Genomic DNA, 17500 nt, shown 5'->3' with positions numbered 1-17500 from the left:
TAATGTAGTGAAAACAGTGACCATATGACCATTTAAAACTATAAAATGAACCATCAATGAATGAATCATTTAAAACTATAAAATGAACCATCAATGAATGAATCGTTTGAGTTTTGACAGTGATTGACAGGTGATGGCGGGTGGCATGTGACAGGTTGGGTCGAACCATAGTGGTATGGGGGGGACTCTGGGTTTACAGTATAGGATAATGAAATTGAATAGCCTACTGAAATATAAAATTCATTTTATGAACTTATATTTTCCTGACATATTTATTAAATAATTGTTTTTAATATTTTTGCATGGTTTCTCTTTTTCAAATATATGTATATTTTAAAATCTCATGTACCCCCTGGAGTGCCTTCACGTACCCCCATTTGAGAACCACTGATCTATGGAGTGGACATTATATAATCTATGGAGAAGACAGAGGACATAGTATCATTTATGGAGAGGGCATTATAATATCTATGGACAGGACATTATATTTTCTAGGAGTGGACATTATATAATCTATGGAAAGGATATGTCTGTAAATGGAGTTATTGGAGAGGAGATTTCAGTGGTGAGATATATTATCTACAGAGAGGACATAAAACATAACACATAACATTCCCTCCTGATACATTTCCTCTCTCTCACTATGAGTGTGTGTGCATGCATGTGTGTGTGTGTGTGTGTGTGTGTGTGTGTGTGTGTGTGTGTACGTATGTGTGTGTTAGTGTATGTGTATGTGTGAGCATGTGTGCGTGTGTGTTTTAGTGTATGTGTATGAGTGTTTCTGTGTGTGTGTGTGTGTGCGCGCGTGCGCGCACATGCTTGGTATCCTTCAACCATGCCTTCTCTGAGCATGTGTGTCTGTGTGTGAGTGTATGTGTGTATTGTGTGTTTTCATGGTGTCATGGTATCCTTCATCCATGCCTTCTCTGAGCATGTGTGTCTGTGTGTGAGTGTATGTGTGTATTCATGGTGTCCTTGGTGTCCCCTGTGTGAGTGTGTTGGTGTGTATAGGTGTGTGTTTTTTCCCCCACAATGTCATTAGTGTCCCTTTCCATTGAGGTATGTGTGTGTGTGTGTGTGTGTGTGTGTGTGTGTGTGTGTGTGTGTGTGTGTGTGTGTGTGTGTGTGTGTGTGTGTGTGTGTGTGTGTGTGTGTGTGTGTAAAAAAATGCCCCCCACATTTATTGGCATCCCTGGTAAAGATGAGTAAAAAGAGGTATTAAAAAAATCATTTGGCCGTTTTATCTTAGTTCTACAATGACAACAACGAGGGAAAATCCAACCTTGAAGGGAAGCAAATGTATTATGAGAATAAAAAACTTTGCCTGGAATCATGTTCTATGGTCAGATGAAAAGAGAAATTAACCTTCAAGGTGGATTTGGCATATACAGAAGAATGACTATACTGGAGAAAGCCTTTTTTAATCCAAAGGCCCTGGGAACCTCTTTATGGTTCATGGTATAATTAAGTCCAGGAAAAACCTTGGCATTTTAAATCAAAATTTGGATGCCTCTTCCAAGACACTAAAAGTGGGTCATGATTGGATCATCCAGCAGGTCACTGAACCAAAATGGATGTCCAGATCAGCACAAAAAATGGTTTACTAAACACAAAATCAAGTTTCTGCCATGATTATCTCAGTTCACTGAATTGAACTCCATAGAAAACCAGTGGGAGTTAGGGGGATTAGAATGCACAACAGAGGACCTGGGAAAGTTGACAAGATAGTCTATAAAGAGGAATGCTTTGAAATCCCTTGCTGTGTATTCTTCCACTTTATGAAATGTTATAAAAGACACGTGTTTTTTTTTTTAAATATGTATTTCTGTATGAGGATTCTCTCCTTCTCAAAATAAATGAGCTCCTATTGGGTTTTCCCTCATTGTTTTCTTTGTGTAACCATATTAAGTCAACTCAAGTCAACTTTACTTATATAGCACATTTAACACAAAATAACTGATCCGAAATGCTTCACATATAAAAACAAAACAAGATAAAAAATTATAGATAATAATAGTAATATTACTAGTAATAATAATAATTATAATGGTGTGTGTGTGTGTGTGTGTGTGTGCGTGTGTGTGTGTGTCTCACCGGTGTCTCTGTGCTCTGGTAGGACTACACCATGACGGTGTTCCTTCGTCAGAGCTGGCGTGATGACCGGCTGTCGTATAACCACACTAATAAGACTCTGGGGCTGGACAGTCGCTTCGTGGACAAACTTTGGTTACCAGACACCTTCATCGTTAACGCCAAGTCCGCCTGGTTCCATGATGTTACTGTGGAGAACAAGCTCATCCGCCTGCAGCCTGACGGAGTTATCCTCTACAGCAGCCGGTGAGTGTGTGTGTGTGTGTTTAACTGAGGCTGAATATGTTGTCATGTGTGTGTGTGATGTGCATGTGAGAGTGTGTACGTGTGTGTCACTGAGATTGAATGTGTAATCATGTTTCTGTGTGTTTCGCACGTGTGTGTGTGTCTGTGTGTGTTTCGCACGTGTGTGTGTGTCTGTTTGTGTGTGTGTGTGTGTGTGCGCGCTCCCACAGGATCACGTCCACTGTGGCGTGTGATATGGACCTGACCAAGTACCCCATGGATGAGCAGGAGTGCATGCTGGACCTGGAGAGCTGTGAGTGACAGAATGACCTTCACTAACACTTTGACCTTCACTAACACTTTACAGCTGCGTATGGCCTTCACTAACACTTTGACCTTCACTAACACTTTACAGCTGCGTCAGAATGACCTTCACTAACACTTTGACCTTCACTAACACTTTACAGCTGCGTATGACCTTCACTAACACTTTGACCTCCACTAACACTTTACAGCTGCGTATGACCTTCACTAACACTTTGACCTTCACTAACACTTTACAGCTGCGTCAGAATGACCTTCACTGACACTTTACAGCTGCGTGCTAACACCCAGTGTGTTATTGCACCTGCTATAGCTGCCCCTTCACACCACCCAGTGTGTTATAGAACCTATTAGAGCTGGACACATTACACCATAGGCCTTGTTCAGACTACTAGTACAAATCCAATTTTTGGCAGATACAGATTATATACAGATTGAGTTTTAAAAGCCTGGACTGCAAGACTTTTTTTGGAAATCCACAGTTAGAGGTCCAATCAGACCCGTCTCTGGACGCTGATTTTAAATCAGTGTGTTCTGCATCGGGGCAGCCCCACCCTTTTGTGTCAATCATAGTCAAGTCCTACTAGCAGAGCACCAAAGAATCCAAGCCCTGTCCTAAAGAACCCACGGCTTGTCCTAAAGAACACAGGCCCTAAACCTGTCCTAAAGAATCCAGACCCTGTCCTAAAGAACTCAAGCCATAACCCTGCCCTAAAGAGCTCCTGTCCTAAAGAACCCAGCCCCTCTTCTAGATAGATAGATAGATAGATACTTTATTGATCCCCAAGGGGAAAAATAATTAGGTGTATTAGAATGTGAAGGAGGAGATGCAGTAGGAAGCTTGATTGACAGCTTTTAATCCACAGGAATGAGACAAGCATGTTACCAATCCCAGGCGTCCGGAAATGGGAATGGCTGAGAATAAAGATGCCCTTTAGAGAGATAAGTCTCCGTATCTGAGTCCCAGAGAGAGAGAGAGAAAAAGAGAGAGGGAGAGAGAGAGAGAGAGAGAGAGAGAGAGAGCAAGTGAGAGGGAAAAGAATGGTGAAAATCTGTCTGAATCGCAAAATGCATCTTAAACATGTGTGAGTGTTTGAATCACAAACTGCATCTAAAACGTGTGTGAGTGTTTGAATCACAAACTGCATCTACACGTGTGTGTGTGTGTGTGTGTGTGTGTGTGTGTATAGATGGCTACTCCTCTGAGGACATTGTGTACTACTGGTCAGAGAATCAGAAGCAGATCCACGGGCTGGACAAGCTGGAACTCTCCCAGTTCACCATCACCCACTACCGCTTCCACACCGAGACCATGAACTTCAAATCAGGTCAGCGAGAGTTTGTGTGTATGAGTGTATGTGTGTGTGTGTCTGTGTGTGTGTTCTGATGATAGTGAATGTGTTTATTGTTTCTTTGTTTGTTGTATAGCGGGCCAGTTTCCGTGTCTCAGCCTGCGTTTCTCTCTGTGAGAGAGTAGTCATGATTACAGTGTCTTTATTGTTATTGTTTGTCTGTTGTATAGCCGGCCAGTTTCTGTCTTCAGTTTTCAGCCAGTTTGTCTGTGTGAGAGTTGTGATAAGCCTATTTCACAGTGTACAGGTGTCTGGCCTCATTGATGTTAATGATGCCTTAATTGGCAGGGTAAAACGTCTTCCTGCTTTTGTCTTTCCTGTGGACTTTTCTTTTGCTGTCTATGGGACAGTGCTGTTCCACAGGAAGTTGATTTACACAGCGGCCCCATCTTGTGAAATGGGCTAATTACAGTGTGTTTGTTGTTTGTTTGCTTGTTTGTTTGTTTGTTCTCTGCAGCGGGCCAGTTTCCGCGTCTCAGCTTGCGTTTCCAGCTGAGGCGGAACAGAGGCGTGTACATCATCCAGTCCTACATGCCCTCCATCCTATTGGTTGCCATGTCCTGGGTGTCCTTCTGGATCAGCCAATCAGCTGTGCCTGCCAGAGTCTCCCTGGGTAAGACAGCCAATCACAGCTCTCTCAGAAGAGACTCAAACACTGCAGATGATGCCAAGACATTACACTGAATCCTCACACAACACACAACACACACACCTTCCTAAACTACTATTCAGGAGAGTGTAACAGTTGCCAGTCTGCTAAAGTGCCCAGACATAGCCTAACAACTTGCTGCATCAGCATCAGCCTTAGTACACCCACTAGCTAGTTACCACACCAGAATAATCTCCAACCAGTGGCACCAGAGCCCCACTAACCCACAGTTCTATCCCACAGTTCTATCCCACAGTTCTAACCCACAGTTCTATCTCACAATTCTAACCCACAGTTCTAACCCACAGTTCTTACCCACAGTTCTATCTCACAATTCTAACCCACAGTTCTAACCCACAGTTCTATCTCACAATTCTAACCCACAGTTCTATCTCACAATTCTAACCCACAGTTCTATCTCACAATTCTAACCCACAGTTCTATCTCACAGTTCTATCTCACAATTCTAACCGACAGTTCTAACCCACAGCACCATGTTTTGAGTCTCTCAGGTTCAGTAGTGACCACATGTGTGATGTTGCAGGAATTACGACTGTGCTCACCATGACAACGCTGATGATCAGTGCCCGCTCGTCTCTTCCGCGCGCCACAGCCATTAAAGCACTGGACGTGTACTTCTGGATCTGCTACGTGTTCGTGTTCGCCGCACTCATCGAGTACGCCTTCGCTCACTACAACGCCGACTACAGCAAGAAGGAGAAGAAGGACAAGACTGACAAGCAGAATGCAGAGGTGCGGATCATAAACCACAACAACAATAACAACAACAACAACAACAATAAACACTAGGACACCACAGGGACAAAACAAAACAAGACCTGAGCAGTGACTGCAATAGATAATCATTTAATTGAAAAACAACATCAATTAGATTAAATTAAGCAATTACACATTAAATACTATGAGAGGTAGTAATATATGTGAATGAGTAAAAGAAGTGATGCACAGAAGTGTATGCATGAATGATAGGAAAGGGTTATGTTAAGGACTGTGCGTTTTTTTCTTCTCCTTTGTCTGACAGTCCTAATGGCTTCCTGTCATACAGAGATTAAGAGTCAACACAGTAACAGGGAAACAGGCTAAATCTCACATTCACAATCTTTTCAAACTTCACTAGATCCATAGACCCATTGCATCCTCCATGCTAATCACATGGGACCTCTGGACCTGTCTACTCTGTCTGTCCTCTAATGACCTGATTACTCTACTGTCCGTTAGTCCATTCATCTAATAATCTGCTCACTCTTAACTTAACATGCAATCTAATTACCTGAAACCTGAAACCTGAAACACCTCCTGTGTGTGTGTGTGTGTGTGTGTGTGTGTGTGTGTGTGTGTGTGTGTGTGTGTGTTTGGGCGCTCTCCAGTCCATAGTGAAGAACGGGAAGCAGGCCATGGTTCTGTTCTCGCTGTCGGTGGCCGGGATGAACCAGGGGCTGCTGATCCAGAACCGACCACAGCGTGGGCAGCGGAGTGGCTCGGGCGATGCATCGGGGGCGGTGACGCCCGGCTCGGGGGTGGGGGAGGGCGAGACGTCCAGCCGCGGGAGCCGCTCCAGGAGGGGGGAGAGCGGCGAGGAGCAGAAGTGCTGCCGCTGCGCCTTCAAGCCCATCGACGCCGACACCATCGACATCTACGCCCGTGCCGTCTTCCCCGCCACCTTCGCCGTGGTCAACCTCATCTACTGGGTGGCCTATACCATGTGAGGGGGGGTGGGTGCAGGTTGACCTATACCATGTGATGATCTATACCATGGGTCAGGGGGGTGGCCTATACCATGTGTGTGTGTGTGTGGGAGGGGGGGGGGGGGGTTGAGGATGATCTATACCATAGGTGGGTGGGGTGGGGTCAGGGGGGTGGCCTATACCATGTGAACGGGGGTGGGTGGGTGGGAGTTGGGGTTCTATACTATGTGAGGGGGTCAGAGTGGGGGTGGGGGGGGTATATGAGGTGGAGAATGGGACAGAAGACCCCCCCCTTCCAAAACTGAGGAAGAAATAAGCCCCCCCTTTCATATAAAATATGAAAACTGAGATTGTATATTAATTTTATTTGTGATGATAGGAATGCCTCCCTGCCTCCCATGTCCAGTGCCCCTCTCTGCAGGGGCGGGGGGTAGGTGTTGGTGCCGTAGTTTCCTCTAGAATCCAGAGCGCCTACTCCTTCTCTGCTAGTTCACCTGTAGATGACCCAGTGTCCTGGTGCCCCTTGCAGGCCAGATAAAACATGACCCACTGAGGTGATGCATGCTGCACCTGCTTTGGAACAGGTCAGCTTCTCTCCCACAATAGGCCCCCGTGTGAAGAGAAGAACTGTGTGTGTGTGTGTGTGTGTGTGTGTGTGTGTGTGTGTGTGTGTGTGTGTGTATGTGTGTGCTCTCTTCTCAGTCAGTTAACATGGTAGTAGTTTCTGTTAAGTGCCATCCATCCACCCACATAGACTCAGAGACTTGAGTACCCCCCCCCCCCCACACACACACACACACACACAAACAAACACACAGGAGATGCCCTGACCAGAACAGGAGGGTCTGCATGGCTATTTATCCTTTAGAAATCCACTTGCCGTTTCTGTCTCACCCTCCTCTCTCTCTTCTCTCTCTCTCCCTCCTCTCTCTCTCTCTATCCCTCCTCTCTCTCTCTGTCCCTCTTCTGTCTCTCTCTTCTCTCTACCCCTCTGTCCCTTCCTGCTCCTCCTCTCTCTCTTCTCTCCTCTCTCTCTCTCTCTCTCTCCTCTCTCTCTCCCTCCTCTCTCTCTCTCTATCCCTCCTCTCTCTCTCTGTCCCTCTTCTGTCTCTCTCTTCTCTCTACCCCTCTGTCCCTCCCTGCTCCTCCTCTCTTCTCTTCTTTTGTGTTTGTGCACTGTTCTCTCCCTCTGCGAGTGTGTGTGTGCTCTGCTCTCTCCCACTCCTATCAGTTTCTGTCAGGGCTAACTGCCCCTTTACCATTCCAAACAACTCCTCTGCAACACCTGTGTGTGTGTGTGTGTGTGTGTGTGTGTGTGTGTGTATGTGTGTGTGTGTGTGTGTGTGTGTGTGTGTGTGTGTATGTGTGTGTGGGTGGTTGTGTGTGTGTGTGTGGGTGGTTGTGTGTGTGTGTGTGCGTGTGTGTGTGTGTGTGTGTGTGTGTGTGTGTGTGTGTGGGTGGGTGGTTGTGTGTGTGTGGGTGGGTGGCTGGCTGTGTGTGTGTGTGTGTGTGTGTGTGTGTGTGTGTGTGTGTGTGTGTGTGTGTGTGACTCTCCCCCTCTGCTGTGTTAGCTAGTGTTATATTTCTATTTAATGGTGAGGGAGCATGTGCAGTGTTGTGTCTTTAGGAAGTGTATAAGCGGAGCTGCTGCTGTGGGTCTGAATTGGGCTGGAGCTGTAGGGGTCACACACACACACACACACACACACACACACTCCCACGAATCACTAGGAATGAACTATTAGCGCTCAGCTGCATCTAATAAAGCACCCTGTTGTGTGTGCCTCTCATATGCGCCTCTCTGTGTCTCTGAATGCAACTTCTCTTTTTCATAATAAAGAAAAGATTTAAACCAAAGTAAGTCTTGTTGTGTCAGTAAATTAACAGTACCCTGTGGTGGCCCCGGCCGTGGCACGACTGGCTGGGACACCTGCACCGTATGCTGGTGACCCGGGTTCGATTCCCGCCCTGTGGTCCTTTCCGGATCCCACCCCCACTTTCTCTCCCACTCACTTCCTGTCATTCTTCACTGTCCTGTCATTAAAGGCATAAAAAGGCCAAAAAATATACTTAAAAAAAAACAAAACAGTACCCTGTGATGTGTATTTGAGGTGAGTGAGTGTGTGTGAGTGTGTGTGTGTGTGTGTGTGTGTCTGTTTGATGTGTCAGAGTGTGTGTTATCATGCACAGTACAGTTGGATGGGAGTTTGAGTTTGCATTCTCAGCAAATACCTTTATGTCTGTGTGTGTGTTTGAGTTTGAGGTGTATCCATACCCCCGACACACACACACACACACACACACACATAAAGGTATTTGCTGAGAATGTTCAGTCTACAGGTGTCAGACACCAAACAGGACGAGGACCACAAAAGCGTCACGTTCGAAAGTTTATTTAAGGGTTGGGGGTTATGGGGGTTTCAGGGGTTCCGGGGGGGTACGGGAGTTCCAGGAGTTCCGGGGGTTTCAAGAGTCTGCGTGTGTGTGTTCCCCCAGTAGCCGAACAGCGATGGCAGGAGCTGGATGAACCCGGGAAGTCCTGGGGGAAACACACACACAACAGCAATTGAAACGAAGCAGCAGTACAGTCAAGGACTAGGCGGTATTCGTGGAAGAGAGACGGAAGGCAGGTCAAGATTACCGGGGCTGGAGAACACTGAAGTAGTCGAACGGGTCCGGGATCACAGGCAAAGAGTCAGAGGCGTTTTCCAAAACAGGCAGGTAACTGGTGCTGGTTGCAGATGATCTGACAAGTGTGGACTGAAAAGCAAGGCTTTATATACAGGGCATGATGAGTGGTGAATGCAGTGCAGCTGGTAGGTTAATGAGGGTGAGGCAGAGCAGAGCAGAGCAGGAACAGGTGGAGGTCATCAGACTTCAATCAGCGTGTGTTACCAGGCAGAGAGAGAGCTCATGACAGAACCCCCCCCCTAAGGGACGGCCCCAGAAGTCCCCAAGAGTGACACCACGTCGGGAGGGCGGAGGGGAGCCGGTGGAGGGCTAGAACTCCTCCGAGCGGTCCGAGTGAACATCCTCATCCTCGGAGGGAGCTGGAGGGTCGTGGACAGAAGACGGGACAGGTACCGAGACAGGGTCAGGGTCAGGCACAGGACAGGAAGCCGGGCGGGCAGGACGGTTAGGGACCCCTCTGGGACGGCCCCTACGGATTGCAGGTTGATCAGGATGCAGACGGTGGAAGTCGGCGATGAGTGTCCGGTCCACAATCCGACTGGCTGGCACCCAGGTTCTCTCCTCAGGTTCATAGCCCTCCCAGTCGACGAGATACTGGAGGCCCCTACCTCGCCGTCTGGACCGAAGCAGGCGTCGAACGGTGTACACCAGCCCACCGTCAACGAGGCGAGGAGGAGGAGGCGCCACGGGGACCAGCGGGCTTTCATGCGCCGGCTTGACTTTCGAAACATGGAAAGTAGGGTGCACCCTCATGGATGTTGGCAACTGGAACCGGACTGCGGTTGGGCTCTCTGGCAGATGGCAGTTTAGGGAGGGGAATGAAGTGTGCCATCTTGCTGAACCGGTCAACCACAGTGAGAATGACAGTCATTCCACCTGATGGTGGGAGGCCAGTTACAAAATCCAAGGAGACGTGGGACCAGGGTCGTGTGGGCACAGGCAAGGGCTGGAGTAAACCAGCAGGGGGCCGAGTGGAGGACTTGTTCTGATTGCAGGTGGGGCAGGCACGGACAAATTCTCGGACATCCCTTCTCAAAGAAGACCACCAGAAGCGCTGGGCAAGGAGATGGCAGGTGCGGGCGGAGCCCAGGTGGCAGGCAAGGTGGGAGTTGTGTCCCCACTGTATGACCCGGGACCTCAAATTCTCTGGGACGAAGAGACGACCGTCTGGGCATGCACTGGGACTGGGATGGTCACGGAGGGCCTCTTGAATCTCCTCCTCAATATCCCAGGTCAGGGCAGCTACGATGCAGGGATCGGGCAGAATTGATGCAGGTTCCTGGGAAGGGGCGTCATCCTTCTGAAACTGATGGGAGAGAGCGTCCGGCTTGGTGTTCCGAGAACCTGGGCGGTATGACAGGGTGAAGTTGAATCTGGTGAAAAACAAGGCCCAGCGGGACTGTCTGGGCTTAAGACGTTTGGCACTGCGGATGTATTCGAGGTTTTTGTGATCGGTCCAGACCAGGAACGGAACTGTGGACCCCTCCAGCCAGTGACGCCACTCCTCCAGGGCAAACTTGACAGCCAACAGCTCACAGTTTCCAACATCATAATTGCGCTCTGCAGGTGAAAGCCGGCGAGAGAAAAATGCACAGGGGTGCAACTTGTTGTCCTCCTCTGCACGTTGAGAGAGTATGGCCCCGACTCCCACGTCTGAGGCATCCACCTCGACAACGAACTGCCGGTCTGAATCCGGCATCTGGAGGATGGGGGCAGTGGTGAACCGGGCCTTGAGGGTATGAAAGGCTGTGTTGGCCTCTGGGGTCCAGAAAAAGGGGTGTTTGATGCTGGTCAGAGCTGTGAGGGGAGCGGCGACGGAGCTGTAGTTCCGGATGAATTTCCGGTAGAAATTGGCAAAACCGAGGAATTGCTGCAACTTCTTCCTATTCCCCGGAACTGGCCAGGAGGTAACTGCCGAGACCTTTGCGGGGTCCATCTGGATATTGCCTTCAGCGACGATGTATCCCAGGAATGACACAGTCTGAGCATGGAACTCGCATTTCTCCGCTTTGACATAGAGAGAGTTCTCCAGGAGCCGTCGAAGAACCAGCTGGACATGACGGGTGTGTTCGGACAGAGTTCTGGAGAAAATTAAGATGTCGTCCAGGTACACAAAGACGAATTTATTCAGCATGTCCCGCAGCACATCATTCACCAGAGCCTGGAATACCGCTGGGGCGTTGGTGAGGCCAAATGGCATTACCAGGTACTCGTAATGGCCGGTGTGGGTGTTGAATGCAGTCTTCCACTCGTCACCCTCCCTTACTCGCACTAGGTGGTAAGCATTTCTAAGGTCCAGTTTGGTGAAAATAGTGGATCCCTGGAGTAACTCAAAAGCAGAGGTGAGTAAAGGCAGAGGGTACCGGTTCTTCACTGTGACATCATTCAGACCTCGATAATCAATGCAGGGGCGAAGAGAACCGTCTTTCTTTCCTACAAAGAAGAACCCGGCACCAGCAGGAGAGGAAGACGGGCGGATGAGTCCAGCTGCCAGGGAGTCCCTGATGTAATCCTCCATAGCTTTTCTTTCAGGAGGGGATAGTGAGTAGAGGTGACCTTTGGGTGGATCAGTCCCAGGGAGGAGATCAATGGCACAGTCGTACGGACGGTGTGGGGGCAGAGATGTGGCTTTGGCCTTGTTGAACACCTCTCGGAGGCCATGGTAACATTCAGGGACATTAGAAATGTCGGGGGCAGTGCTGGGGGGTACTGAGCCAGGGGGCAGCGAGGCAGCACGCAAACAGGTCAGGTGGCAGGCATTTCCCCACTCTTTCACAGTTCCGGAGGCCCAATCGAGGTGAGGATTGTGGAGATGGAGCCAAGGGTAGCCCAGGATTAGGGGTTGGCCTGGAGAGCTGAGCAGGTGGAAGCGGATGGTCTCTCGGTGGTTTCCTGACACCATCATTGAGATGGGGGCTGTGATGCTGGTAACTGTGCCAATTACGTGACCGTCCAGGGCCCGGGCTGGAACAGGAGTGGACAAGCTGTGGCTTTCCAAGCCCAGCTGACGAGCAAGTTTTGTGTCAATAATGTTTGCTTCTGCGCCAGAGTCCACCAGGGCTGCCAGGGTGTGGGTGGAATCAGACAGGTGAAGACAGACTTGGATGAGGGGTTTACGGCTGATGGAGGGCTGAATGTTCATTGAGCTCATCCGGATTCCTCCTACATCTGGTGAGCTCCGGCTTTTGCTGGACAGGTGGCGACTCGATGACCATCACCACCACTGTACAGGCACAAGTTGGAGGTGATGCGTCGCTGGCGCTCTGCAGTGGTTAGGGAGGAGTGGCCGATCTCCATCGGTTCAGACTGGTCCGGCTGGCTAGATGGTGTGGCAGGTGAGGACAGAAGGGCAGTTGGGACTCTCCGTGTGCTGGTGGATGGACTCTGGCGCCCTCTCTCACGACGGCGGGCCTGGATCCTGCGGTCGATGCGGACAGCCAGAGCAATGGCTTCATCAAGAGTGGGGGGTTGATCATGGGAAACCAGCTCGTCCTTTATGTAGTCCGCCAGGCTGTGGAGGAAAGCATCCACCAATGCTTCCATGTTCCAGGAGCTCCGACTTGCCACAGTTCGAAAGTCGATGGAGTAATCCGCAACAGTCCTTCTGCCTTGGCGAATGCTCATCAGGGTCCGAGATGCCTCGGCTGTTGTGGATTCCAAATCGAATATCTTGAGCATTTTCTCTGCGAATAGGTTGAAGGTCGCACATGCTGGGGTCTGGCGCTCGAACTCCGCCGTTCCCCAGAGTCGAGCTCGGCCCGTCAGGTGAGTGATCACGTAACCGACCCTCACCCCTTCAGTGGCAAAGGTCCTGGGTTGCAGGGTAAACTGGACACGGCAGCTCGTCAGGAACGCCCGTACCTGGGTAGGGTCACCGCTGAACCGCTCTGGATTGCCGATCCTGGGTTCTGGGGCTCCGGCAGCCGCGGCGGCAGTGGACTGGGCAGGAGACTCGGGAGCTGGGCCGGTGAGCAGGCTGGCTGGGGCTGGGCTGGTAGGAGCAGGCAGAGGAGAAAGGTTGGTGTGAAGTTGAATGATCATTGCCAGTTGTTGTTGCTGTTGCTGAAGCTGTTGCTGTTGCTGTTGATGCTGGAACTGCTGACGCTGTTGGTAGCCGGCTTGAAGTAGGGAGGCAATGTCAGCAGTGTTGCGGTTTACCTCTCTCTCTGTCTCTTCCAGGCGTTGCATGGCGGTGGGTGGTTCTGGTTCGTCGGTTTCCATGCTGGTTCGGCCGTGCGCTGGGTCCATGTTTGGTCAGATCGTACTGTCAGACACCAAACAGGACGAGGACCACAAAAGCGTCACGTTCGAAAGTTTATTTAAGGGTTGGGGGTTATGGGGGTTTCAGGGGTTCCGGGGGGGTACGGGAGTTCCAGGAGTTCCGGGGGTTTCAAGAGTCTGCGTGTGTGTGTTCCCCCAGTAGCCGAACAGCGATGGCAGGAGCTGGATGATCCGGGAAGTCTTGGGGGAAACACACACACAACAGCAATTGAAACGAAGCAACAGTACAGTCAAGGACTAGGCGGTATTCGTAGAAGAGAGACGGAAGGCAGGTCAAGATTACCGGGGCTGGAGAACACTGAAGTAGTCGAACAGGTCCGGGATCACAGGCAAAGAGTCAGAGGCGTTTTCCAAAACAGGCAGGTAACTGGTGCTGGTTGCAGACGATCTGACAAGTGTGGACTGAAAAGCAAGGCTTTATATACAGGGCATGATGAGTGGTGAATGCAGTGCAGCTGGTAGGTTAACGAGGGTGAGGCAGAGCAGAGCAGAGCAGGAACAGGTGGAGGTCATCAGACTTCAATCAGCGTGTGTTACCAGGCAGAGAGAGAGCTCATGACAACAGGTGCATCTCAAAAAAATTGCATATCATGGAAAAGTTATCTTTTTCCGTAATTTATTTCAAAAAGTAAATCTTTCATATAATCTAGATTCATAACACATAACGTCTAATATTTCAAACCTTTTTTGGTTTTAATCTTATCGAAGATCAAAACGAATATCATTATCGAATATCGAAAAAATCCAGAATCTCAAAATATTAGAATAAAAAAATGTATGATACAGAAATGTCAACCTGAGATAAGCTCTAAGCAGCTAATTAAGTCAAAACACCACCAATGGTTTCCTGAGCCTTTAATCTTTAATCACCTGAGTCTGGGTAGGGCAATGGAATTTTCCATGATATTCTAATGTTCTAATACAGATGCACCTGTACATATGTCCCAGGTCTTTTGTGAGTGTTTAGGCAACTTAGTTAATGTTTTGAGTTTCCTATGAATGGTTATGTGAGTGTTGATCAAAGGCCTTAACCACAGGACCTACTTCCTGTCTCATCTGTTCATCAATACCACATTAACTACCTATCCGTCTATGATGTATGGTCAGTCAATATCAGTCAATATGAACTCCCCTTCAGTCTATGATGCACTATATATATCCGTCGATATTAACCACCTGTCTGTCTATGATGTATTTAACAGTCAATATGAACCTACAGAGCTCCATTGAAAACAAATTGTACACAGGCATTTAATGACATGGTTGATCAATACCATGTGACCTCATCAATCAATCTAATGTCATTAACATTTTATCAGCTGTTAGCCTGACAATGGAGTGCATGACCACATCCCTGTGTGTGTGTGTGTGTGTGTGTGCGCGTGCATGCATGCGAGTGTGTGTGAGATAATTAAATGGATACATTGTCTTTTATCTTATGTTATGTATGTTATGACCAACATTTATGTGACAAACCAGGAGACAAAATAGTGATATCTGGGTGTTAGTTTTAGTGTGAAACTGATTTGTGTTTTGATTTTATTCTGATTTAAGGATTTATTGTGTTGACTGATTTTATTATGAATCTATGCGTGTTTTAGTTATAGTATGAGTCTCTGCTACCCTTTACTTCCTTAGCATGTTAGCCATACCCTTTACTTCCTTCAAATCTCTCAGAGTCCATTCGTAAAATCAGTCTGGCACTCAGAAAATGGAATATGGCTTTGCAGCAGAGCGTTTAATCTATTTATTTATTTTTTTATTTGAAAGGTACCATGAACAATTTTAAATATAATTGTTACCATTCCATGCAGTGTATCTGAATTTGAGACTACCAATTGTTACAACACCCCATTTAATTGAATTTAATTATATTCGGTGACACTTTACTTGACAGTATCGACATAAGAGTGACATGACACTGTCATGACACATGAATCCTAACCCTAACTCTAACCCTAACCCTAAACCTAACCCTAATCCTAACCCTAATTTGTTATGACAAAAAACGAATGTCACTTAATAACAGAAGCATTATGTCATGAACATTTATGACTTGTTTATGACACGTTCATGACAGTGTCAAGTCCCTCTTATGTCGATACTGTCAAGTAAAGTGTAACCAATTATTTTAAAGCGGAGGCATTAGTTAATCTCCTAAATCGTTAATGGTTAGCATTAATATGGACCCTCTCTGTCTCCCAGCCACACTGCAGACCGCCCCTGAGCTCATCCCACACCATTCAGGAGTCATTTCCACTCCTTTCACAGATCCGCAACCTGAGCCAGAGCTCTGAGAGAGGGGGAGAGAGAGAGAGAGAGAGAGGGGGAGAGAGAGGTGACAGAGGGAGAGAGAGAGAGAGAGAGAGAGAGAGGGGGAGAGAGGTGACAGAGGGAGAGAGAGAGAAAGAGAGAGAGAGAGAGGGAGAGACAGGTGACAGAGAGACAGAGAGAGAGAGAGAGAGAGAGAGAGAGGGAGAGACAGGTGACAGAGGGAGAGAGAGAGAGAGAGAGAGAGAGAGAGAGAGAGAGAGAGAGAGAGAGAGAGAGAGAGGGAGAGACACGTGACAGAGGGAGACAGAGAGAGAGAGAGAGGGAGAGAGGGAGTGACAGAGAGAGAGAGAGAGAGAGACAGGTGACAGAGGGAGAGAGAAAGAGAGAGAGCGAGAGAGAGAGAGAGAGAGAGAGAGGGAGAGACAAGTGACAGAGGATGAGACAGAGAGAGACAGGTGACAGAGGGAAAGAGGGGGGGTGAAGGAGATGGGGGGATTTGGAAGTGAAAAGCAATAAAAGGAATTGGGGTAAAGACAGAGATAGCAGTACTGCCTATTATATGTGTATGAACATGTGTGCAAGATATGTGTGTGCGTATATTAAGTGTGTGTGTGTGTCTACGTATGTGTGTGTCTGTATTTATTAGTGTGAGTGTATCAAAGTGTGTGTGTGTGTGTGTGTGTGTGTGTGTGCGTGTGCATGTGTCTGTGTGTGTGTGTGTGTGTGTGTGTGTGTGTCTATGGCAGGCATGCTGGAGATTCATATAAAGACTGCAACACGTCCCTTTGTGTTGCCCAATCGGTTGGTGCTGGAGATGAAGTCGTTTAGCAGCTTATCATGGAAGCATTCGGAGGGTGTTCCCGCCACCACCGCCGGCTCTTCTCATTTCCCCAAATGTCCATCATCAGGACCATTATCTTCCCATCCCCCGGGATGCTGGGCCCATCTAATCTGGCCTAATGTGTGCGAATATAAATATCCCATAAAGTTAAATGCACGACCATACGTGTGGCCTCAGGACAGGATCGCTGGAGAATGGAGTCGGAGGAGCTTTCAGGGAAATGGGAGATTCTCAGATTTTTCAATCAAATTCTCTCCCCCCCTTAAGTGTGTCAAACAGGAAGCAGGAAGATAGGACTGAAAGTCTGATCAGAGAGCTCCCTCTCTCTTTCACTCTGTCCCTCCCTCTCTCTTTCAACATATGAATCTGCTCTGCGAGCCCTGTGATGTTTCTTTTTAACTTGTAACTTGTATGTGTTTTTAACATGTTTTTATTGTGTAGTGGTTAAACACCTGATATTGTTTCAATAAAGGAGTGTTAAGCCTCTCTCTCCTTCTCTCTCTCCCTGTCTTTCCCCCTCCATCTCTCTCCTCTCTCCCTCCCTCCCTCTTTCTCTCCTTCTCCCTCTCCCTGTCTTTTCCCCTCCATCTCTCTCCTCTTTCCATCTCTCTACATCTCCCTACCCTCTCTCTCTCCCTGTCGCTTCTCCCATGCACTCTTGCTTTGAAGTTCTTCTTCCTCCGCTCCGCTCCACTCTGCTCTGCTCTGCTGTGCGTTTCTCTCCTCTCTCTCCATCGAGGGGGGATTTGCATGCCTGATGAGAATCATTTTCCAGCTCAAATGGGCTGCCTCCTCCGCTGGCGTTATCTCCACTCCCTCCTCTCCTCTCCTCTCCTCTCCTCTCCTCTCCTCGTAACCCCCACCACCCCCTTAGCACACTGGTTCCGTTCATTTGGGTTCTGGAGCTGAGACGGAACCGACTCAGTACGGTTCAGCTACCTCCCCATCCCTGTAACCCTGGAAACACACGCCAACCAGGAAATAATCACATGCCAGAGGAGAGACAGAGAGAGAGAGAGGGAGGGAGGGAGAGAGATGGAGGAAGGGAGAGAGATGGAGGGAGGGA

General features: G+C 48.5%; 1 protein-coding gene across 1 annotated transcript in view; it reads left to right on the top strand.

Annotated features, from left to right (window-relative positions):
- gabrd (gamma-aminobutyric acid type A receptor subunit delta) overlaps window positions 1–6368 on the top strand; it is a 13006-nt gene extending 6638 nt beyond the window's left edge. Inside the window, exons 3-8 of the mRNA XM_076275992.1 lie at window positions 2117–2337; window positions 2547–2629; window positions 3831–3968; window positions 4450–4605; window positions 5186–5394; window positions 6030–6368. Of these exons, the coding sequence (XP_076132107.1) occupies window positions 2117–2337; window positions 2547–2629; window positions 3831–3968; window positions 4450–4605; window positions 5186–5394; window positions 6030–6368 (1146 nt within the window). The remainder of the gene's footprint in view (window positions 1–2116; window positions 2338–2546; window positions 2630–3830; window positions 3969–4449; window positions 4606–5185; window positions 5395–6029) is intronic.
- Window positions 6369–17500: the final 11132 nt, after the last annotated feature.

The sequence above is a fragment of the Alosa pseudoharengus genome, unplaced genomic scaffold (assembly GCF_046254945.1).
Source record: "Alosa pseudoharengus isolate Yale_2024_CS ecotype anadromous, Long Island Sound unplaced genomic scaffold, YU_APseudo_1.1 YU_APseudo_1.1_scf_9, whole genome shotgun sequence".
Lineage (NCBI taxonomy): Eukaryota > Metazoa > Chordata > Actinopteri > Clupeiformes > Clupeidae > Alosa > Alosa pseudoharengus.
Note: the sequence above shows the minus strand (reverse complement) of the source record. Positions and strands in the feature narration are given on the sequence as shown.